This window comes from Clupea harengus, chromosome 3 (assembly GCF_900700415.2).
Source record: "Clupea harengus chromosome 3, Ch_v2.0.2, whole genome shotgun sequence".
In the NCBI taxonomy this organism is placed as follows: Eukaryota; Metazoa; Chordata; class Actinopteri; order Clupeiformes; family Clupeidae; genus Clupea; species Clupea harengus.
Window position 1 is genome coordinate 21,603,189 of NC_045154.1, and position 21,947 is coordinate 21,625,135.

At 46.0% G+C, this 21,947-nt stretch overlaps 1 protein-coding gene across 1 annotated transcript in view; it reads right to left on the minus strand.

Annotated features, from left to right (window-relative positions):
- Positions 1–21,947, minus strand: part of pparab (peroxisome proliferator-activated receptor alpha b) — a 52,392-nt gene that overhangs the window by 6,315 nt on the left and 24,130 nt on the right. Inside the window, exons 5-8 of the mRNA XM_012842487.3 lie at positions 10,799–11,044; positions 7,801–7,958; positions 5,091–5,229; positions 1,493–1,692 (exon numbers count right to left, since the gene is read on the minus strand). Of these exons, the coding sequence (XP_012697941.2) occupies positions 1,493–1,692; positions 5,091–5,229; positions 7,801–7,958; positions 10,799–11,006 (705 nt within the window). The 5' untranslated portion in view covers positions 11,007–11,044. The remainder of the gene's footprint in view (positions 1–1,492; positions 1,693–5,090; positions 5,230–7,800; positions 7,959–10,798; positions 11,045–21,947) is intronic.

Genomic DNA, 21,947 nt, shown 5'->3' on the forward strand with positions numbered 1-21,947 from the left:
TGGGAGAATATATGAAGAAAAAAAAATGATTGCGAATTTAAAATATGAATAGTTTTAAACGGGGCGAGGCAGTCAGATGTTGGTGCATTATGTTGACTTTGTGCAAATAGACCAGTCTAATCTAATCAGTAGTGTACTCCTAGCTGTGGGACCGTGACTTGCAGAAAAACTGACATTTCCTTGAACGAGTTGTGTAACTACACCGAATGTATATTATTTATCTTGACACTTGCTAAATGAGAAATAGGGCTGCCGTTTTGTTCCACATGTGTCAATTGGATAGTACAGCGGCATTAGCCGCGGGCCACACGTGTAGACTTTCTCACATGCGTTAGGCTAGCACCTGCTGCTGTTTGTCTAGACAGGCTCAGAGTGACTCATTGTGACTAGGAACAGATCTATTATTCACAGATAAACAACAGCCAAGCTATAGGCTAATGCTAGATAATGGAGCTTCAACAGCCAGGGGAGATAATCAGCACATGTACAGTTAGAAATTCATCTGCCTGCTAGCCTCTTAGCTGGTGCAAAGTAGGAATGAACGAGAGGTCAAGTTTTCCCTATAGGGAGAAGGACTAATGTATGTCAAAAGGAAGAGGCTTCCTTGACTATCTGCCAGGGGTTATTTATAGGTTACTCAGTAAGTACCACTGTAAGTCCACACTGTTCATGTTACATAGTCCAAAGAGTAATTGCCGGCTTTACAGAGTGAGTGGCTCTTGATGATGAAGTCTGTTTTATGTGTTTAACCTCCTTTAAGGTTAAACAGTGGCTTACGAAAGTAGACTGACGAGGTGAGGACGAGTCCAGAACTATGTTGCAAGACTAGAAAGTAAGAAGAGTTAAGTGTTCAGAATAAGAAGTATATATTAATGTTGAGTATAATATATAGTATAAATTAAGCGTAGTATAGAAATAAAACAAATGACTGGATTTATGTAATGCTGTAAAGAGATTCTGAATATGTCCGTCCAGCACACTACCTAAAATGTGCAAATACCTGGACAGAAACAGAAAGAGTTTGATGGAAAACAGGGCTTCCCAACAGCTGTGCTGGACTCCAGGGAGTCACGGATAAGCGCTGGAAGTTAACGGTCAGTGCCGATGACTACAACTGACAATCGCAGTATTGCACACGCAAGGCACTTGGCCGTCTCGTCTGCACTGGCCTCTCCTCTTCAACCTCACATTCCACTCACACCCCAGAAAGGAATGGATTAGACCTCGCCACACCTCATACATATGGCCTTCTGCATTGTGATAAGATTCCAAACGATCAGTTGTAAAATAATTTAATAGATTAACATAGTGTGCTCTCTTCAATAATGTCCCTATTGGGTAAACATGTTAAGATTATTTCAACTCTTGGAGATAAAGCAAACTCATACTTTGGCCGATCTGGGATGTATGCTTTTCTGGCCATAATGTCAAAACACACAAACACATGCACACACACACACAGAGGCTCCACAGTATCTACACCTCCCCTTACCGGTGTGCTGGTCTTGCCCGTGAGAATGGTTCTTGCTTTGGACTTGTTCATGTTGAAGTTCTTCAGGTAGGCCTCGTAGATCTGCTTGGCCAGGGTCTTCTGGTCGGCTATCTGGGGGTCCTCAACCTCTCTTTCCCCTGTCAGGATCTCCGCCTTTAGCTTCAGCTTCTCCGACTGAGGCATCCGACCAAAGCGGATAGCTGTCAGGGGAGTGGGTCAGCAAGATGAGCATCCCTTCTAAAGCAACCATTCACTGAAAGCATTTTTGTTTTCTTATTTACACTAACTGTAACTTACACACACACACACACACACACACACACACACACACACACACACACACACACACCCAACATACAAATACCAGGCACTTAGCACATTCTCTCTCTCTGCTTTTTTTTTTTTAGACTGGCTGAGCAGAGCAGGAAGTGTTGTGACCCCACATTGACCAGACAGTGCACCAGACAGGCGGTGCAATCGACTCTGTTTCAGGCGAGCCTGAGGAAGCGCAGAGGAAAGGGACGGCGTAGACACCGAGCTGGCAGAGTCAGCACTGTTGAAATATACTGGATGTTAAAATCCCTCTTAAGCAAATCCCTCGGGGGACTCCAGGAGGCGTCGATTCGCCAGTGCCGTTACGGCAGGACCTCGTCTGTTTAAACAGATTGCGGACACCCAGGGGCACTGGATGAGTCGAATTACAATTTGGAGGGGCCTTCAAAAGCGGACCCTCAACAGAGTCGCGCTTCAAGGGAACGGATGCAGGAACTTTAAGGATTCTGACAAAGCGAGGTTAAGCCCCCCCCCCCTTTTATTTTTTCTAGGCCTCAGGCATTTTATATTTTACTTGAAGTGTTAAATGTCATGAAAGCATCTTGTAGTATTTGTAGTACCTTGTAGTACTAGTTAAGTTAGTGTTCCTAAAGCACACATGCTCTACTGATCCCGGGTCAGAGCTGGGTGCAGTGGGGAGGGACGAGGCGAGCGTTGGTACTGATGAGTGACAGCAGGTCGCTCCTAGAGTGTGTTTCCCTTCTGCGGAACAACCCCGGCACCCTTACGGCTACATCCTCATATCCCTTTCAGACACTTCAATCCTCTAATCAGATTAGACCTGCACTGCTATAACTCTCCATGGGGAGCTTCACACACAGACACACACACACACACACAAACACACACACACACACACAAACCGTGATTTGAGCAAAACACAAAACAGGACACTGATAAACACAGATGTCCTACATCCTTTATATATCTCCTATATATCCTTCATATGTATCCTATATCCTTTATCTTTCCTCGTGCACAAACATGGAGACAGGGCTGTATGCTGAAAAACCAAAGGGAGGACTGAACTGAAAAGCAGGCCACATTTATCCAAGCTTTGGGAGCTCCAACACAGACTATCTGACTGACATCAAAAACACCTAGGCTCTGACTCGCTAAAGGTTTAAGGGTAGGTGACGTACTTGACATCCACAACAAAAATATCTATGTTGATGTTTATGCTGAGTTTAAATCTGAACAAGGCATGTTTCCATTTCAAAATTACAAAATATCGCAGCACCTTGCTAGAAGATCGTCTTGTACATTCAGGTGTATTCATTTCAGGAATATCGATATTGTCACCAAGAGGCTATCATTCTAGAAACGACATGGGTCTTTTTCACGAGAAAAGCTTTCCAGGCGGCCAACATAATTGAGCCCCGTCTGCAAAATGTCATCTTCCACCCCCCTCTCCGATGGCACTCTAATAAGGCTGAGAGCGGCTCAAACGCCTAAAGCGACATGACGAGACGTGTCACATCCAGCTCAGCCTAAGCACATTTCCTGAGCCAAATCTGAGAGGATGAGGGCTCTGTGCCCAGGCTCAAAGCAGGGTCATTATACCTGAGCGTGGCCTCTCCTCCACCTGGCACCGTCTGCCAGGCCCTAGATCCACATCCCACTGACCCACTTGACTCCTACAGGGGGAGAGGGGCGCTCGGTATGAGGGGGGATGGGTGTGTGTGTGTGTGTGTGTGTGTGTGTGTGTGTGTGTGTCTGTGTGTGTGTGTGTGTGTGTGTGTGTGTGTGTGTGTGTGTGTGTGTGTGTATGTGTGTGTGTGTTGTCTGTCTATCTGTGAGTGTGTGTGTGTGTGTCGGCGTTTGATCTCAGTTTGGCCAAGAAGACCATTTTCTTTCAGGAGCACACGCCAGGCCATAACTGCAGGGGTGGGTTCATCACTTTTGAATGCATCTGAAATGCGTGAAATGCGTGTGAGGAATGAGGACCACGAAAATGTCCATGTGACAGATTCATAGTGTCGTCACTGGAAGTGCAGTCGAATGTACTGAACAGCTGGTCATCCATCACGCCTGCCTCTCACTATTGAATACTGTGTGCGTGTGTGTGTGTGTGTGGGGGGGGGGGTGAAACTCCACCTAAGAAAGCCTGGGAACAGCATACAGTTCAGCCAGGCTGATAGGCCTTTAGGCTACACTGAAGAGTTCTCACTCTCCTCCACCCGCCATGGCATATGCAGACACCCTACCGTAACCATCAAAAAACAAGCCCAGTCGACACAGCATCTATTTTTAGGCGCTCACTAACAGAGAGACATTGAGACAGGGCAGACATTGACCTAGGGGGGCAGGGTCAGCATGCCACGTTGTGTGTTTACATACAGAGGGCACAGACACACACACAGCCTATTTTCAGACCGAAGATCATGACCAATGACCACGACCTGCTTATGGATCTCTTCTTTGGGCTAAACCAATACTCGTCGGCGTCGCAACGCGAGCAGAGTCTGCAACATTCATATTAGCTCCTCCCACTCTGAACTTCAAACGATGGCGTGATCTGAAGAGTGCCAGCTCATCCCCTCATCGAGACCTCTGACCTCACACTCAGTGAAACCACAAATGTAACGGAGTTAACTCATCACAGCCAATGACTGCCATCCTCTGAATCCACCATCTATGGTTTGATGTTTTGATATAATATTTTCGGAGTCTGCACTTGACTGGAGAGCTTTTCCAAACAAACAAACAACAAACAAGTAAACAAAAACATGTCAAGCTTGAGTGGTGAGAAAAAATTCCAAAAGTGTGGTTTAATCCCGTGCTTTGGATGAACATCACTTTGGGATATGGGAATTAAATCTGACATGCCTGTCAATTCCACCATGAGCTTGCTGGTATGGCATGTACTGCTGGAGTGGGCTGCATAAGCAGAGTCCATGACCGACTGTGATCAGGCATCATATAACCGCCTGCTCTATGCTACTCGTGTTTCAAGCATGGCTCTTCCTCAAGACCAATGCTTCAGGTGTCATTTACTCAAAGGATTGCATTTGTCCATCAGAGGTGCTGTCTTGAAATAGGATAAGGCACCATATAGTATGTGTATGACAAACGCTATTGAATGACAATCCTCTTGGTCTTCTCCGGTTACTGAAGGCCATGCAAGAAACACTTTCATTCAAAAAAGCTTATTTTGCAGGCAGTCTAACATTACCTTTATGTGTGTTTGTGTGTGTGTGTATGTGTGTGTGTGGGGGGGGTTGTTTGTGTTCGTGTGTGTGTGGCTGAATTGAACTGAGCTTACCATTGTGGGACATGCCCACAGACAGGCACTTCTGGAAGCGGCAGTATTGGCACTTGTTTCGGTTCTTCTTTTGGATCTTGCAGTGCCGTTCACACTTTTCATACTCCAGCTTGAGGCGAATGGTTCTCCTGAAGAAACCCTGTGGGTGGCAGTGGTAGAGCTCACGTGATTGGTCAGCTTCGCTTGGATTCTAAAGCCCCCTTGAGCATTCCAAAAAGGAAGCCCTGAGCAAACATGTTTACTATTTCATGGTGCACTCACACTACAACAACTTCGAGCATTTTCCACTGTCCAGATCACTCCCTTGTTTGGGGTGCTCTTGTTTACCGTTTTCAAGACATAACCAAGTTCAACGGGTATTTAGCCATAACCAAGTTCAACGGGTATTTAGTGAAAACACACCTTGACACTACACAAGGCATAATGTTTACTCTTGTCTGTCAGCATGCTGTTTCACACCAGAATGTCTATATACACAGCTAATGGCACGTTTAGTATGTGGGTGCATTAATGAATGGTTAGCTCATAATGATTTAAGATGCCACGACACAATCTAGTGCGCGTTAATAATACACACTACACAGTCGGCTGCTGTGACTCTATAGAGTCCATGAGGATCTTTAAGCGGCAGCACAGTGTATGGCGGAATCAGCGAGCAGCGAGGATGAGCTTATGTGTCCTGACATGTCCTCAGCTGTCGTTGGGAAGAGGAGAAAATATACCCCCCCCCCCTCGCACTCTTGGCTCTCTGTCTCTCGGCTTTTATATAGACGATGGTTCCCATCCAACGCCAAGACAGCCAGTTTTAGTGCGGGATGAGCCGAGACTCGGCTTCCTTTAAATCAATACCGAGACGCCCGAGAGGCAGAGAGGCGCGGGCGTCCTGTGTCAGGTGACAAACGACGTGGGGGTAGCGCTCCAAGCCGACCCCTTTGACATCGGCGTGCACCCGGCACACAGGCAGGGAGCCCATCCAAGTCTGCGATCAATCCAGTTGTGCAAGCTCTGGCGAGCGAACAGCAGTGTCACCACCCGGAGTCTGCTGCCAGCTGTGTGGACACTACGGGGGCCTGGCAGGCCAAACCAGCGTTGCTTAAGAAGCTATTAGGCCACCGCACTTCCCATGACATTCCCCCTGGGACCCTGAAGGCGTGTGGAGAGGACTCTGGGTCTGTGCGCAACAGGTTCATATGAGGGCAGAAAAGTGTGTGCGTGTGTGTGTGTGTATGTGTGTGTGAGAGAGAGAGAGTACGTGTGTGTGTGTGTGTGTGTGTGTGTGTGTGTGTGTGTGTGTGTGTGTGTGAGAGAGAGAGAGAGGAGCTGGGATGTTAGAAGTCTATTTGCAGCTGAGACGCATGCTTCTGGCTGAGTCCACTGCTAAGGGTCAGCGTGAGGACAGGACAGGGTCGCCCTCTGCCACTCAGACCTTGAGACAGCTGGACTCAAGCGCACGTGTGCAAATGCGTGTGCGTCTGTCTGCCTGTGTTTCTCCTTGCCTTCCTAACATAGTTTCCATCGAGATCCATAATTCAAGCCACAGAAGAGAAACGCACAGCTGTATGTGCTCTTGGGTTTATGAAGCGCAGTGTCTGTGTGCTATTGGGCAGGTATTTGGGAGACTTTGAGCCCCAGTTTAGTTTGACAGGACTACCACAAGCCTCTCACGCTCCAATACCTGACTTTAAAACTCTCAAGCAACTTACTTATTCGTCTTGTGGAGATGGAAATGGATCTCGATTGGAATTAGTCGAAAACGGGTAAAAAATGTGTGACAAAAACCCGGTACGAAACTTCAAGGTTCACTGATACAAAACTGTCAGGGGAAAATGACGAAATCGTTAGTCGAGTCTGAGAAACAGGCCTAACCCACTCGTAAATGTGAAACCTTCGTGCCTTCAGCCTGCTGCACTGCTGGTTGTTTGTGAGTGTCCACATGACATGAGTGATGGGCCAGGGAATCGGGGGTCATGACCTGCCCTTCAGGCACGGCTGGGGCGTGGAACACACAAGAACTTGCCCAACAGTCTAAGGAGTTCATCAGGGTTCCTTGCTCTGCAGCCACAGCTCATCGCTGGGCTACCTTGGCCTGGGACGTGTCTGTGAAAGTCTTTCTGCTTCGGCTCCAGCTCCAGGGGACAGATACGTCCTCCCTGCCCAGCACTTGCCTCAGGGGGTCAAAAAGAGGCCAGGAACAAGGAACAGGAACAGCAACCGCTGATGACCATGAAGTGCCAATGTGGCCCAACATGCACCCTAAACCACCTTTAAGTCGGATTCTGGCTAGCGACGCCAGACTAGTTGCCGGAGAGGAAAAACACAATAGCTTAGAGGCACAGAGGGAAAACAAGTTACCTCCCCTGCTGTCTGCTAACGTCCAATCGCCTTAGAGCCCGCTGGCTTAAACTAACATGCTGAAGACAATGATGCCACACCCTGACCTACACAGCAGCCTTAATCAACACTAATAGTCACCACAGACAGTGGAAGTACAGACTTCTTTCCCCTCTCAGGTAGAGTATAAAAAAGTATTAAAGTGGAAAAAGTATTAAAGTCGAGTAGTTACCCAAACACCACAGACATGAAACCTCACTGACTGAAGACTAAAGCAATAGTTGGCTGTTCATTCTGGCAGTGTTTGTGACTGCGTCTCTACCGTCACGATTTACACGTGTGAGTATATATATGTTATATACCTCAACGGCTCACTCACCTTGCAGCCCTCACAGGCGTGCACGCCGTAGTGGTATCCTGAGGCGCGGTCGGCACACACACGACACTCCAGGTTCAGGGAGGTGGAGGAGAACTCCTCTTGCCCGGGGACCGCTCCATACACACCTGAGGACGGACTGGATGCTGGGGTCAGGGCGTCTATATGGGACACAGACACACAGACACAAAGACGGCGTGTGAGATATCGAAAAATAGAAAAGCCTTTTTTGTTATTGTATTTGCATAGGAGCGCTGCTCCTGTTGGTGCCACGAGGGACAACATATAACACAACAACAATACAATAGCTAAAGAGAGAGAGAGAGAGAGAGATAGAGAGAGAGAGACAGAGAGAGAGAAACAAACAGGAAGACAGATATAATATAATTTGTGTGAGCAACATAAAAGATCACTGCATGATACACACAACATAGCACCTGGGGTCTGTGCTTTTGAACAGAAGGCTGATGAGCTGTTGTGACTGCCAGGGCTTTCCGTTGTCTGGCAGATGAGTAAGAGTGGAAATTTTCTGGCGGCTGAGGCTAACAGTCAGGCCTCTCTCCACTGAGTGCATGCCTGGTGTTCCAGTCCAGCTCTATTAATACACTTTGCTTAACAGTGTACCTTATCCACAGTTCCTTATGGAATAACAAAACAGAAGCCCAGAACCATTAGGCTGCTTGTATGATTTGAAACTTTTTAAGATTTGTTTTTGTGTGCAACTAGTTTTGGGATCATCTTCAAATTCCTTTCAATGGTTTATGGACAGATAAACGCACTCGCATTCCGACTAGCTGCCCGACTATGTTGTGGTGTGTTCCCCACCAGCTATATCGCCAAAAAATACCAGTTAGCATGCTATCAAACTTTCTTAAGTGCCAACTGTTTGCTGGTTTTTGCATGTCTTTTAGGTTATCATACTGACCTCACTATTTTTCAACCAAAACTCCTGTGTGGCTTCAATATAAGGCAACATTGTGTGTATGATTACAGGTTCAGAATTTAAAAGGATGTCAATGGAATAAACTGTAATTACAGCTTTCACTCAGATTTGTGTGTGTGTGAGTGAGTGTGTGTTTGGGGGGGGGGGGGGGTGTCACTAGATGTGATAGCATTTACGTAGATCTAGAGAGCCAGTAAGTACAGACTTCCAACAGACTTCCTTAAAACATCCCAATATCTCAAACCAGTCCTCAAAACCTTTTCCCCGGTAATCACACCTCCACTAGGGCAAATGTTATCCTAATGACACACGGCTATATACGACTCTATACACTCCTCTTTCACAGACTCCCTCTATCATTCCTCACACTCTTTCACAGACTCCCTCCATCATTCCTCCCACTCTTTCACAGACTCCCTCCATCATTCCTCCCACTCTTTCACAGAGTCTCTCTATCATTCCTCCCACTCTTTCACAGACTCCCACTCTTTCACAGACTCCCTCCACCATCCCGGCCGCTTTCCTCCCTTCTGTCCATCTGGCTTCTAACACAAACGTCACATTCAACTATTGTTTGTTTTTCTTCTTTGATTCAGAAAAGAGAAAAAAAATTCTGGGAAAAACAACCTCAATCCCTTGAGGCAGAAAAAAAAAGGTCAGGCAGTCCCCTAAAATGACACGGATAACCTTTGACTGAAGAGTCCCTGTAAGCTGAGGAGCCAAAGGGTCCTAACAAGCTCAAAGAGAACAATTAGAGGCTAGAAAGAATTCTTAGAATGGACAAAAACAAAATGCTTTGTGTTGGAACTTCAACAATTTGCGCCTACACTTGGACTTACTTACTCGTACTTTCACCGAAACTATTATGGGAGTACTCTGATCCCCAAATCTAACAAAAAACTGTAATGATTATATCTAATATACACATGAGATGCATAAGCTGCAAATACTTTGCAATATATGCTTGATTTGACAGTGAACAGGCTACAGAACCACGCTTTAATGGGTTGTGTCTCAGTTCTAACGTTATCCACAAGTTCCACAAATCATATAACGTGCCATTAATTTCTTAAATATAAAGAGAGAATTTGCATTTCAATCATACAGCGAACGGACAAAATTGCCACCTTACCAGCATGCAACAATTACCAAACAGGTGAGACAATGTCCCCAAAAGGACAGGTGAGACAATGTCCCCAAAAGGACTTTAAGCTTCCAGTGCTACCTGTGTAGGAAAGTTGCATTATTCAGAACTGTCAGAACAAAAGTTGCTCACACACAAGTCATGTGAAACCCATGAATAAAAGGGTCTATTTAGTGGTACAGTTTTGAAAATGATGTGTTTGTGACATACAGGACATCCTGACTATGTAATACGTGACGGATGGAATGGAAGCAATGGAGGAGTTTTTGTAGTGGTTGTTTTCATGTTTGCTGTTGTTAAAGGTCTTTGTGGTCAGCCTCATTGTTGTGATAGGATGGAAGAGCTTGAGAAACTCTCCCACGTTCTGTTTTACCTCACGATTCAGAACAGACCTCTACCTCAACACAGGAAGTTTGAACCTACATAAATCTTCTACTTCTGATAAGAATTCATATGAGGTTAAGAGAGAGCACCTGTTATTTATATAATCACAGGCATTATGACAGTGAAACAGATAGATTATGGGAATGCACATGGTGTTTAGTGCAGAATGGGTCCATTGAGTGCTTGTTCTTCTGTGCTGAGAGAGAGAGTGTGTGTGTGTGTGTGTGTGTGTGTGTGTATATATGTGTGTGTGTGTGTGTGTGTGTGTTTGTGTGTGTGTGTTTATGTGTGCGTGTGTGCGCGTGTGCGTGTGTGTGCGTGTAAATGTGCATGTGCGTGTGCGCGCGTGTGTGTACGTGTGCGTGTGCGTGTGCGCGTGTGTGTGCGTATGTGTGTGTGTGTGTAAATGTGCATGTGCGTGTGCATGTGCGTGTGCGTGTGCGTGTGCGTGTGCGTGTGCGTGTGCGCGTGCGTGCGTGTGCGTGCATGTGTGTGTGTGTACGTGCTTTGGGCCGACTGAAGGCACTAACCCAGCATGGTGGAGCTCTCTGAGCCGGAGCCCAGGCTGGAGGACTGGTACTCGGGCACGCCGAAGGAGCTGAGGGCGTCGTCGTCAATGGACTGGGAGATGTCCTGCAGGTCCTCCATGCTGCCAATGAAGTCCCCACACAACGGGCTGCCCAGCACAGACTCCTCCAAGGGGGAGGGGGGGCTGTAGTGGCTCTCCATGTCTACCATGATGGCGGACAGAGCAAGCAACTGACTCACTCATCAGACTATGAGAGAGAGACAGAGAAAAGACAGAGAGAGAAAGAGAGAGAGAGAAAGAGAGAGAGAGAGAAATAGAGAGAGAGAACGAGAGAGAGAGAGATAAGTGCTCATGGAAAACAAGACAAGGCATATGAAACAAACAACAAGGCACAGTTGATTATCATTACATCATGAAAAGTCCCCAAACAACATATTGATTAATTGGCAATATCACAAATAGCAACACACTTGAATTGTTCCCTCTAAGCAATTTCACATCCCTAGAAGATAAACAGGAAGAGAGTGAGCAATGCACCACAGGAGATATTAAAGCAGATAAAGGAAATGTTTTTACATCGAGTTATCACTCCATTAAGCAACGATAGCTCCAATCACACTTCAGCGACTGCAAGCACAATATTATGTGACCACGCCACTCCATATGTATTGAGTTGCTCTGCCTTGCTTTATTAGACCCCAAGGCCTATTCATAAACCCACCGGCACTGCAAACACACAGAGCAGTCACACACACGCACACACACACACACACACACACACACACACACACACACACACAGTGTGAGTGTGTGTGTGTGTGTGTGTGCGTGTGAGTGTGTGTGTGTGTCAGTGAGGCCTTGTAATTAATGTCATAACAGTGAGTGACCCTCCAGGGACTTGATAGTAACGCAACAGTAGGTCACAAGGATAGTAGAAGCGCACAGCTCAGCACATACCCCGTGTCACAACACAGAGCAGCGCTCTACATACCAAAGCGAGTAATATGATCCACAAGCACCGGCAAGAAGGGGTCGCAAAGTAAGACGGGAACAAGATCCCACATATCCCCCTTCCCCCCTCCCCCACTTCATCATCAACAGCCAAAACTGGGACCAGCTGTAACCCTGCACACTTGACAGGAAGGCAGTCTCTTCAGAAAAAATGTAATGATTCAAATGATTCACAGAGCGCAATTCTCGTCATGCTGCCATTAACAAGAGTTGTAGTTTATGGTATGTCTAAGCTAAACATTTATTGCACAAAGGATATCAATCATGATTGTGATGTTTGTTGTGTAAATGTCATCAAGTTTTCAGAGAAAACGCTTTCTGCTCACTGTCTCTATCACTCCATGTCTTTCTCACTCAGCTCCTCAATGAACAGCAGAGAGAAGAAACAAAGACGAAGGCCAGAAGACAGAGAGAATGAGAAAGTGAATGAGAAAGTGTGGGTAAGCTTAAACACTACAGACAGAATGAGGGAACAATAGATAGAGAGATGGATAGATATATGAGAGAGAGAGAGACAGAGAGGAAGGGCATGGGGCCTCCCAGAGAAACAGCCAGGCTTTGTCCTGCAGGGTCACTGCAGCCTGGTGGGGGGGGGAGACAGCATGCACTGACAAAAACATACAAACACACACACAACACACACACTCTCGCACTTGCACAACACACACAAGGTCACCCAGCACGCCAGTGGAGCTCCTAATAGGGGGAAGGGCTAAGTGGGGGAAGGGAGGCGAACACAGCCCACGATTAGACTGCTGGGATTACCACAAGTGCAGCCGGCAATCCAGCACACAACACAGCACACAACACAGCCTACTCACTAGGCAGCACACACAACGCATGCACATCCACTGGACATCAGCGCAGACCACTCGATCGCCACCGCGGCCATCGATCACTGAGCTGGTCATCTTGTTGGTCAAAGATGTCCTTCGACTCATACTCTAGCAGAACAGGAAAGGGCTTCTATGCTGTAGGTATCTCTAAGCATCCCCCCAAGGATAGACTGTCCTCATCTGGGGGGGGAGGGGGGCGGGAGGGATGGGGTTCTTCATTCATTCAGGCTCTTTAAGTCTGAACAGACCAGAGCCCTTGCATCAGCTTGTAAAGCACTCTGCGAGCCTCTTCGGGGCCGAACCTAAACGTGACTGAAGAGTGAAGAGGCCCCCTTCTGAGACGGACTGAAGAACCCCCAAAAATACCCCGTTACCACGGCGACACTTCCCAGACACAACGTGACGGTACGCCGCAAAGCATGCATACCACATCCATACATACCAATGGAGAGAACACTTATAACCTAGTAACAAGAATAAACACACCAAGACGAAGTGACACAACCGGCACACCACCTACTACCCTTGTAAGAACAAAAGAGCGAACAAGCTTGTGTAATTCCTAAGATAAACATAGCCTACTTTCTAACATACTTAACATGACATTCTTCCCAGGACATATTTTCTTAGGCACTGAACCCTGATTCTATGGAACAGCTTCACAGCTGAACAGTCATGGTGGGGCCATGCCCCAAACTAAACTTGTCTAAACATTAATGCATGAAGAATCCCATACAATTAAACATCATCTCTCCTGACACACTAAAGTTTATATTTCATCTGTAGGCACAACTCATATTATTTATTTGGCAAATGTGGATTATATGCTACTTGCTGGTACCTGCTAATTACAACACAGCTTGCTTAGAATCCTGAACAAGTGGGATCAAGTCAGGATAGCTATTCTTATCACCCAGCCTATATTTACACAAACACACTAATGACCACGTCTCTAATCATTTCACGAGCCTTCTGAAAAATGCTTTGCTCCTCCGTTGCTGTGTGCTCCTTACCAGTTTGACGATCAAGCCTTTCCCCCCCTGCGCCGTGGTTCATTGAGTTTCCACCGCCCCAGGAAGGGGGGGTTAAGAGGCTGAGTTCATCTTTAACAGCTCTGTCATAGAGCGGCGGGGGACGACTCGGGGCCCCAGTGGCTCAGAGACGAGTGGCCTGAGAGTGGACCGTCCCCTGCGGAGAAGGGGGCGGGGGAGATGGGTCAGCTCAGCCCACGCAGGCCTGCTCGCCTGCACACCTGCCTCGTTTTTTTTCCCCACCGGCCAACTTTTCCCAGCTGATGTCCAAAATCATCTTTGGCCTGGCGCAGCGCATACACACACATCGTGCTCCAAAAGCAAAGAACATCACAGGGAGCATAAACAAACACAAACACAATCTCACACACACAGGCACGCCATGCCCACTAACCAAACACCAAGGCTGCTCTTATCACGAGGGGCCTTTGAGCCTTTATGACCAAGGGAGCCTGCCGCCTGGGTACTGGGTCCAAACCACACCACACACACTTCCAGCACAGATTGTGTGTGTAAACCAGGCCTGGTCACTATGATCACTAACTGATGAAGTGGATGGAGTCCCTGTCAGTGACTGGTTTAGTCTACCTGTCTTAGCCCCGATCACGGGTGCAGGGGTTTGGGGCTACATCGTCTGGCCTGTGCATAGAGCAAATCAAAGCCTTTTGCTAACATTACTGCAGCATGTTTGCAACCTCCACTTAGAAAACAAATCACAAGGCAAGTTTAAACTAACCAGATGATTTTATGAGTGTTTCACAACTAATCACCATTTAATTTAGCTGACTCATTCAACATGCACTGGATATCGAACACACCACATTAACACCACACCACGTTTCACATTAACTGTATTATGTAACCAACACCCTCTGAGTTGATAGCATCTATGTAAAGACGCCTTTAAATACTCCACAGGCTTTGTGTTGAGTGTTGATCCCATATCAAAACAACTACTTGCAATTGGACGGCAGCTCAGGTTCATGGACAGTGTCAACATATAAAGCTACTCTATACAGTTGTCAAGACGACTCGAGAAAATTTTCTTTTTTTTTCTTCTGAATGCATCTGATTGCATCAACAATGCGTCGGCCTGTTGTAGTCACTTTTCATTTGACCATCAGGCAGTGACCGTTAGGCCACATTTCTAAAAATCCACCAAAATGGTCATAGAAGTTCAGAGGGCACACATTGTGGGTCTTCACCAGGATGGATATTCTGAACGAGCAATTAGTGAAAATTTCAAGTGTAGAAAGAGTGCTGCTCACACTGCAGTCGAGAAATTGGACAATTCAGGGACTTATTTCGGACAGAATGCGGTCTGGGTGTCTGTGACGCTTTTTTTACCCATTGTCGTTTTTCCGGAAAAGGCAAAACACAGCCTACTAAAGACCAGTTTACTGCATGGCGAACAGTGACTACGATAGGCCGACGGAAGGGTGACATGCAATCAATTTCATTTCTGAAGCAATCACTGCATTCAGAAGAAACAAGTACATTTTCTGAAGAGTGGTCTTAAACTTTTGTCCACCAAGTGTACATCAAAAACTTTCAATACTGACACTGAAACGATGTATGTAATGTGTGTATGGCTTGTAACAACATTATTAGACAGTGTTGTTGATGAAAAACACTCCAGTGGAGGACAAACATTTTACATTTCAGTGATTACACAATTCAGGGTTTGTGTATCTAACTTTGGGATAGATAGAATGACTATGAACAGTAAAAACGGTCACCTGACATTCTCCATTAGGCTTCCTTATTCAAACTGAGGTTTTTCATACCCGACTCTTGCATGCATTGAGCTACCAGTGGAAGCGCCCACAGCACGCTCTCCTGTGGAAATATGATTGCTGACTTTGCACACGCTCAGATGAGTCAATGAAATGATGGGGTAAAATCAACTGAAGCACGTCTTTCAAAAGCGCATCTTTCACATGAGCCCTGAGTGACTTAAAATGAAAGACCATATTCAGAAATACAGACAGCTCAGTGTGCTTTGGAGCCCAGTTTCACAACACTGCCCTTAGGGTTCCACTATTTCAGCTGGTGTTCTAGCCAGATGAGTGTTTCACAACACAATAAGACAGTAATTACACTTATCCTAATATGCCAAATACAAACACACACACACACACACACACACACACACACACACACACACACACACACACACACACACACACACTCTGTCTATAAAGTACATGTTTACAGCATGCAGCACACACTCTGTGGCCAGACTTGATCTCACTTCTCTCCGACTGTGCTTGTCACTGGCAGAATAACAAACGACACAGCCGGGAAATGTTTACAAATTAACCAAAGGTAGTCGCTAAGTCGCTCTGTCTCTGTCTATCTTCCTCACCCACACACAAAAGAAGACAAGACGCACTCGCACTCGCACTCAGAGGTGTAATGTACAGTAACACACTGCAGCCAAGCCCAACAGAAGCGTTATTGCAAAATCCAATCCATCCGTTCATAAGGTGGTTTATAGAGTGCTATACATCAGCTGGTCCAATGTGTGCAGCCTAAAAACATGTGCTCCCTAGTCCCTACAATGACAACTATGGGGCATTCGGCAGCCTCAGCTCTCCCACCAAAGACGTGCTGCTCCGCAGCCCACTCTCACCCAGCTGCCCTCTACTCTCAGCCCGAACGGACAGCTCTGGCACCAGACGCCACGCCACGGCCAGGGGCAAGGGGGCAATGCCAGGACAGGAGGGCAGCCAACGTTCTCTGCCCTGGGCCACTGCCAGGCCTCGAAGTGTCACCTCAACTGCTTGGTCTAAAACTGCTCTGCAGACAGACAAGGGGGAGGTTCCTCACATGTTGACAAAATATAAATTCGGACCCCACTGGTGCCAACCATTAGGCTTAGTTCTGTTTGTTTAGTTGGGTTCTGTTGCGCAGAGGAGTGTCACATCAGGTCAAGTCAAGTCAGGTTTATGTCTGTAGGTTGTGCTGAACGGATGAGACAATCGTGGAGTAATATTATAATAATAAAACGCACTTCACCTGTGCAGGGAGAGGTTTTCCCCAAGGGTGCTGTGAGTTGTCGAGGGGGTGTCACATGTTTTAAGAACGTCCTTTCTGTCTGCCTGCACACAGCCACAGGAAAAGAACCCCAATCGTAAACACAACAAATGCGCTTTCCTTCCCCCTCAAGGATAAGACGGGTACTGGCATGTGAACGCGGAAATCAATGAGCATTTTTTTTCAGTCTCATTCCACTGTGACTATTTAACGCTCCTCATATCAGGAGACACACTATGAGGACAGAGTGAAAAGGCCCTGGCTTCTCTCTGGAAAAACAGCTGCGCAGCCCCCGTTAGATTTTCCGGTGCGACATTACCCTGAGCTCAACCCCCTCACACACACACACACCCACCTCACCACCTCCACCCCCACCCCCACCCCCGTGCTTTGGCTGCCAAGTTAGGCCGAGCATTTGAGGGTGAGGCAACGAACAAACATTTCAGACACAACTTGACCCCCACCCCCCCTGTAAGTGTGGCCTGTTGAACAGCTTTGTTTCGTCGTCACAGAACAGCTTTGCCCTCGGGCGCCAAGTGAAACCTCCATATTGTGCTGTCGTATACACAATGTATACCAATGTATACACGTGAGCTGTTCAGTTTGGAGTGCATAAAAAACAGTGTACCAGGACGTAAAACTAGGAGGAAATATAGACTCGGAATGGTCCTGTTACAACAGTTGATGATCCTCTGAAGATGACGTCTCTGCAGGTGGTGGCACAGGTGGTGAGATCGAAGACCACGCTATCTCGGCTAGCAGCACTGTGGGGAAGAGCAGAGCGGAGCAGCCAACCTATGGTGCAAACGCATTTAATTACCCCTAGAGTCCTGGTGTCACAAACCGCCAGCTGTTTAAAAAGCACAGTCTGTGATATTGCACACTCATGTTGTTCATAATTTCAATTACATATGGTAAGGTGGAATGGTAATGGAAAAAAATATATGGTGGACCATGGTTAAATCCTTTACCCCAATACAACTGTTACTTCCTGGTTTTCTGGAATGCATTCTTGCATGACGGTTTGCTGCATATTTCAGAAGCAAGCATATACATACATGAGAGGTTTGCATTCTGTGCGCTCGGCTCTCTTGTCCACTGGGTGATAATGTTACAGCTTGGATGTATGGAAGGATGAGGCCAGCAGATGAGAGACAGCCAGCCAGCAAAGGCAAAAGGGGGGGGGGGGTTCCTCAACGGACGTGGCCACTCCCAAACGACCAAACCTTCACCAACCCGAGTGTAGACACGGCCAAAGCTTCAGGGTTCGGTGTCAAAGGGCACTAATGCTGAGCTGATGGCGCAGGACAGCAGTGTGTCATTCTTTATCATTAGCTCCACGACAATCTCCTCAGAGCTGATTACCATAAGTATGCGACTGGGGCTCAGTCACTTAGGCCAATGAAGATGTCTCAGACAGACGGGGAGAGTGACTGAAGGCCCTTGTAAAGGACATTCAAAGCTGAGGCATTGTTGTGTGCGAGTGCTCCGTACAAGACATTAGCACAAAGCCCAACTCCTCAAAGACCTGGGACTGTTGAGGGTAGATAGCCTAGGTTTATTGATCTGGGACTACCTCTCAAAACATATGGACCTATGACCAATTTTTCCAGACTCCGTGTTTTCTGTTTTATTTTTCCCAGATTCGGTTTTATCAATTTGATGATCATCAAATCATATGTCCAAACAAATGTACTCAGTACATAGGCTACTGTACTTTTACATTTTGTTTTTAATCTGTCTAGGTGATAGACCTATGTTGTAATGGGGTAGGGAGTGTAAGGTAACACGGCTAGTATACCCAAAGACAACAAATACAGTTTCTGGTGACAAGACTTGTACTGAGTCAGTAAGCCACTTGTGTTATGTACATTGTAAGTCTTATGGCTATTCTAAGAATATTCAGATGCTGCCCTGATGGCCGGTTTTAGTCTCCTGTGTCAGTCTACAATGACGGTTTGATTCACAATGCATATGCATATGGGATGCGTCAGTTAGCCATCATGTCATAACCCTTTCATTAACTTTCATTATCTTTGATATGCCAGTGGCACTCATGCAGGCCAAAATGTTGCTTATAATGCTGCAGAATGCATTTCTCTCCTTTCAAAATCCACGCAATTCCGCATTAAACTACAATTTCTGTTTTCCTAACTGAATTCCATCTTGTCATCCATGTTCCACCTGCATCATGGATGTCATAGGGCCCTAAAAAACACATTTGTCCGAGAAAGGCAGTTTAATCGAACTCATGAAGGTGCTCACAAACACAAACACATACACACACGGCACTATTTACCATTACAGCAACAACATTGCAACAACCGCTGTGTGAGAGGACTTTAAAGTGTTCAGGTTGTCATCTAGGGTTTGGGTTGGGGTCAATTACTACTGCAGTAACTCACTCACTAGACACTTGTGAAAGACTTGTTGCTATAGGACTGTTGTTGCTCCTCTGCAGGAAATGGGGCTGTTTGTGCTCTCAAAGATAGGGCAGGTAACAAACCCCAAAGAAAGTGGTTATTAACTAAACCTGAAAATCCAGTTTCAGGAAAGGCAAAACCAGAGAGCCCTCCCCCTATTCCTGCGTGTTTCTGAAGACGGTTTAAAAAAAGGCAGACAGAAACTGATTAGAGGTCTCTGATTCCAACGCTTCTGCAGCTAATGCAACACTAAACTTCATCAACACAGAAGCCAGGAGTGTGAAGCCACTGATTTCTCAGGTATACAATAAATCAGAAGTGTCTTCTGCGGTAAACAGGAAACTTGAAAGTTTCACACAGAGAGGCCTTAACATCAAAATGTTTCAGAACTCACCACATTTGCAATGAGCTAAAGATGTTAATCCATCAACAGATGCAAAAAGTTAGCAGGCTATGCAGATAAATCCATCAATATAATCTCAGAATAAACTCCATGTCAGTGTTTTGGGTGTCAACACCCTCAGAAGCCCCCAGAATGGTTCGTTTATCCTTTTAAGTGAGAATGTAGGGCACAATCACATACAAGTGGGGGAGCTGTGAGGAAATTAACCAAATTAAAATTCATGGCTGGGTTCCTCATTACTTCGCTCAACATTAATCCCCATTGAGTTAACACTCAGTTAAGGTACATTCTGGACTATGGAGCTTTTTTTTAAGGATACTCTCTGAGAAAAGTTCTGAGCTTTAAATTGACCCAGAAAACCAATTTGCATTGTGCAGATGTGTGCGTAGCACTGACACCACGACCTCTAAATATCTAGGTCATTCCTGTATTGTCTGGCTAGCAGCTAACCCACGGGAGGAAATGACAAAACCTTACCTCTCCTCCTCAGGCTCTGTGTGTCTTTCGGGCTAAAACAAGTTAGACTTAAAACGCTCGATGACAACTGAACATATCAGCTGTTGTGTGAAATGGCTCCGAATCTGTTCAATGTTTGCCTCCCAGTGTGCCTGTGCTATGTGCTTGAAGTAAACAACTCAAAATCACTGCTGCTTTCTGGATTAAAACTAAAATCAGCCCATATCTCGGCAACCTTCCCCGAAAGATTTGTCTAGCTGACTATGGGCCAAAACTAGAGTTAAAGTTGGACTTTTGAACTGTCTGCAAACTCCACGTCACCAGAACCATGACAACATAAAAGAGAGCTGTCTGAGGCTGAGTTATGTAAGCATGCCTGGGCCCCCTGCAGCGAATGTGTGTCTGTTCAGGTTATTTAAACATGGAAAACCTTGCAGAAAATATGATGGCCCACTTTATCAGATTTCCCCATAATATCATCTGTTTATGTTCTTCCTTCAGTGCTTGTGGACACAAGACCCCTCAACAACGTGCCAAACAGCTAAAACTGCCTTCTCTGCCTGCGGAGTCCAAAAGCAGAAAAGCTAGGGTAATTCATGGAAATACAACTCCAAACACATAAAGAAATAGGAGCCTGTGGATTTTGACGTGGAATGGAAAAAAACCCTGCAGCATTCCTGTAGCCAAGGGGACTAGGACAGGTAAAGCAGCATACGGGTTGTGTTTTGCTCTCCTAGAGAAGACTCCTGCATGCTTTAAAAGTTGCGCTGGCATACTTTACTCTCCGCTCACATTTGGATGACAGCCTCAGTCTCTACTGAAACACCGGGGGCACAAAGCACATGTTTGTCACAGGACATTTTGGGGTTTGGGAATTATGAATGAGAAAGCTCCATGCATAACTGGTTACGAGCGTTAAAAATAGGCTTGTTGGTTGCACGGAGTTCACCAGCTCCCCATGTTGCAGTGGAGCTAAGCTTTTTGCACAAAGCTAAGCCAAACCTGCTAGATTTGTGTCATCATTCTCATAGAGATACTTGGACATGCTGTGTTTTTTTCATGGCTACCTACAGAATACTCATTTCATGACCTCTGTTGGATCTCTAGCATCACAGATATTCAAAGGGACGATTTCTCTTGGATAAAACATTTACAAAGGGAATCAACAGGAAGTGGACTCCCATTGTGATGCTGTCTTGTTCCAGAGCTCTGAAATTATGTATTTAATAGATTTAGGAGTGGCCCTGAATGAAGGAGCATTGGAGTTGGAAAAGCCTGGTCTGTGACAACACATTGGAGAAATGTACAGTTTTTAGGGGCCGCTTTTAAGAAGACGTAAACATTGCAATAAACTCAGGCCTGCAAAAAAAAAGTCATTAGAATTTGCATTACACGTTCAAACCATTGAATAGCACAACGAATCAATCATCAGCACATATCTCCCTTTGCAAAAAAGAACCGAAAAGCTGTTGAAAAGCTGCCTAAAGCTCACACCTATGAAAGAGTCAAGCAGACAGTGCTCTGAGGTACCTTTCATTGTTCTAGAGGAACGAGACAAGTTCTACAGCAACATTGTATTCACAACCTGAAGGTTATTGGGGACACAGGGCAACACATAGACTGAGTAAGTTCACCTGATTCCACATGAATACCAGACCCAGTCTAGTCCACTCAAGACACTGAGGTGTGTCTGAAAATGGGAAACTGATGACAGATTTTTAGATGTAGTCTTATTCCTCACTCAGTTGCTCTTTGAGCCAAAAGAAAACATCTGATTTTAAGATTTGATTTCAGGATTTGTATCTAGTGGTCCTGGTATGTTCTTAAAAGTATGAGGGCTACACACAAAACTGTTGGTTAGTGGAATACTTGATAAGAGTATCAGACAAAAGCTCAATACCTCCTCACTGCTTTTCTCCCCCATCCCAAGACATGACCTTGACATTGACCA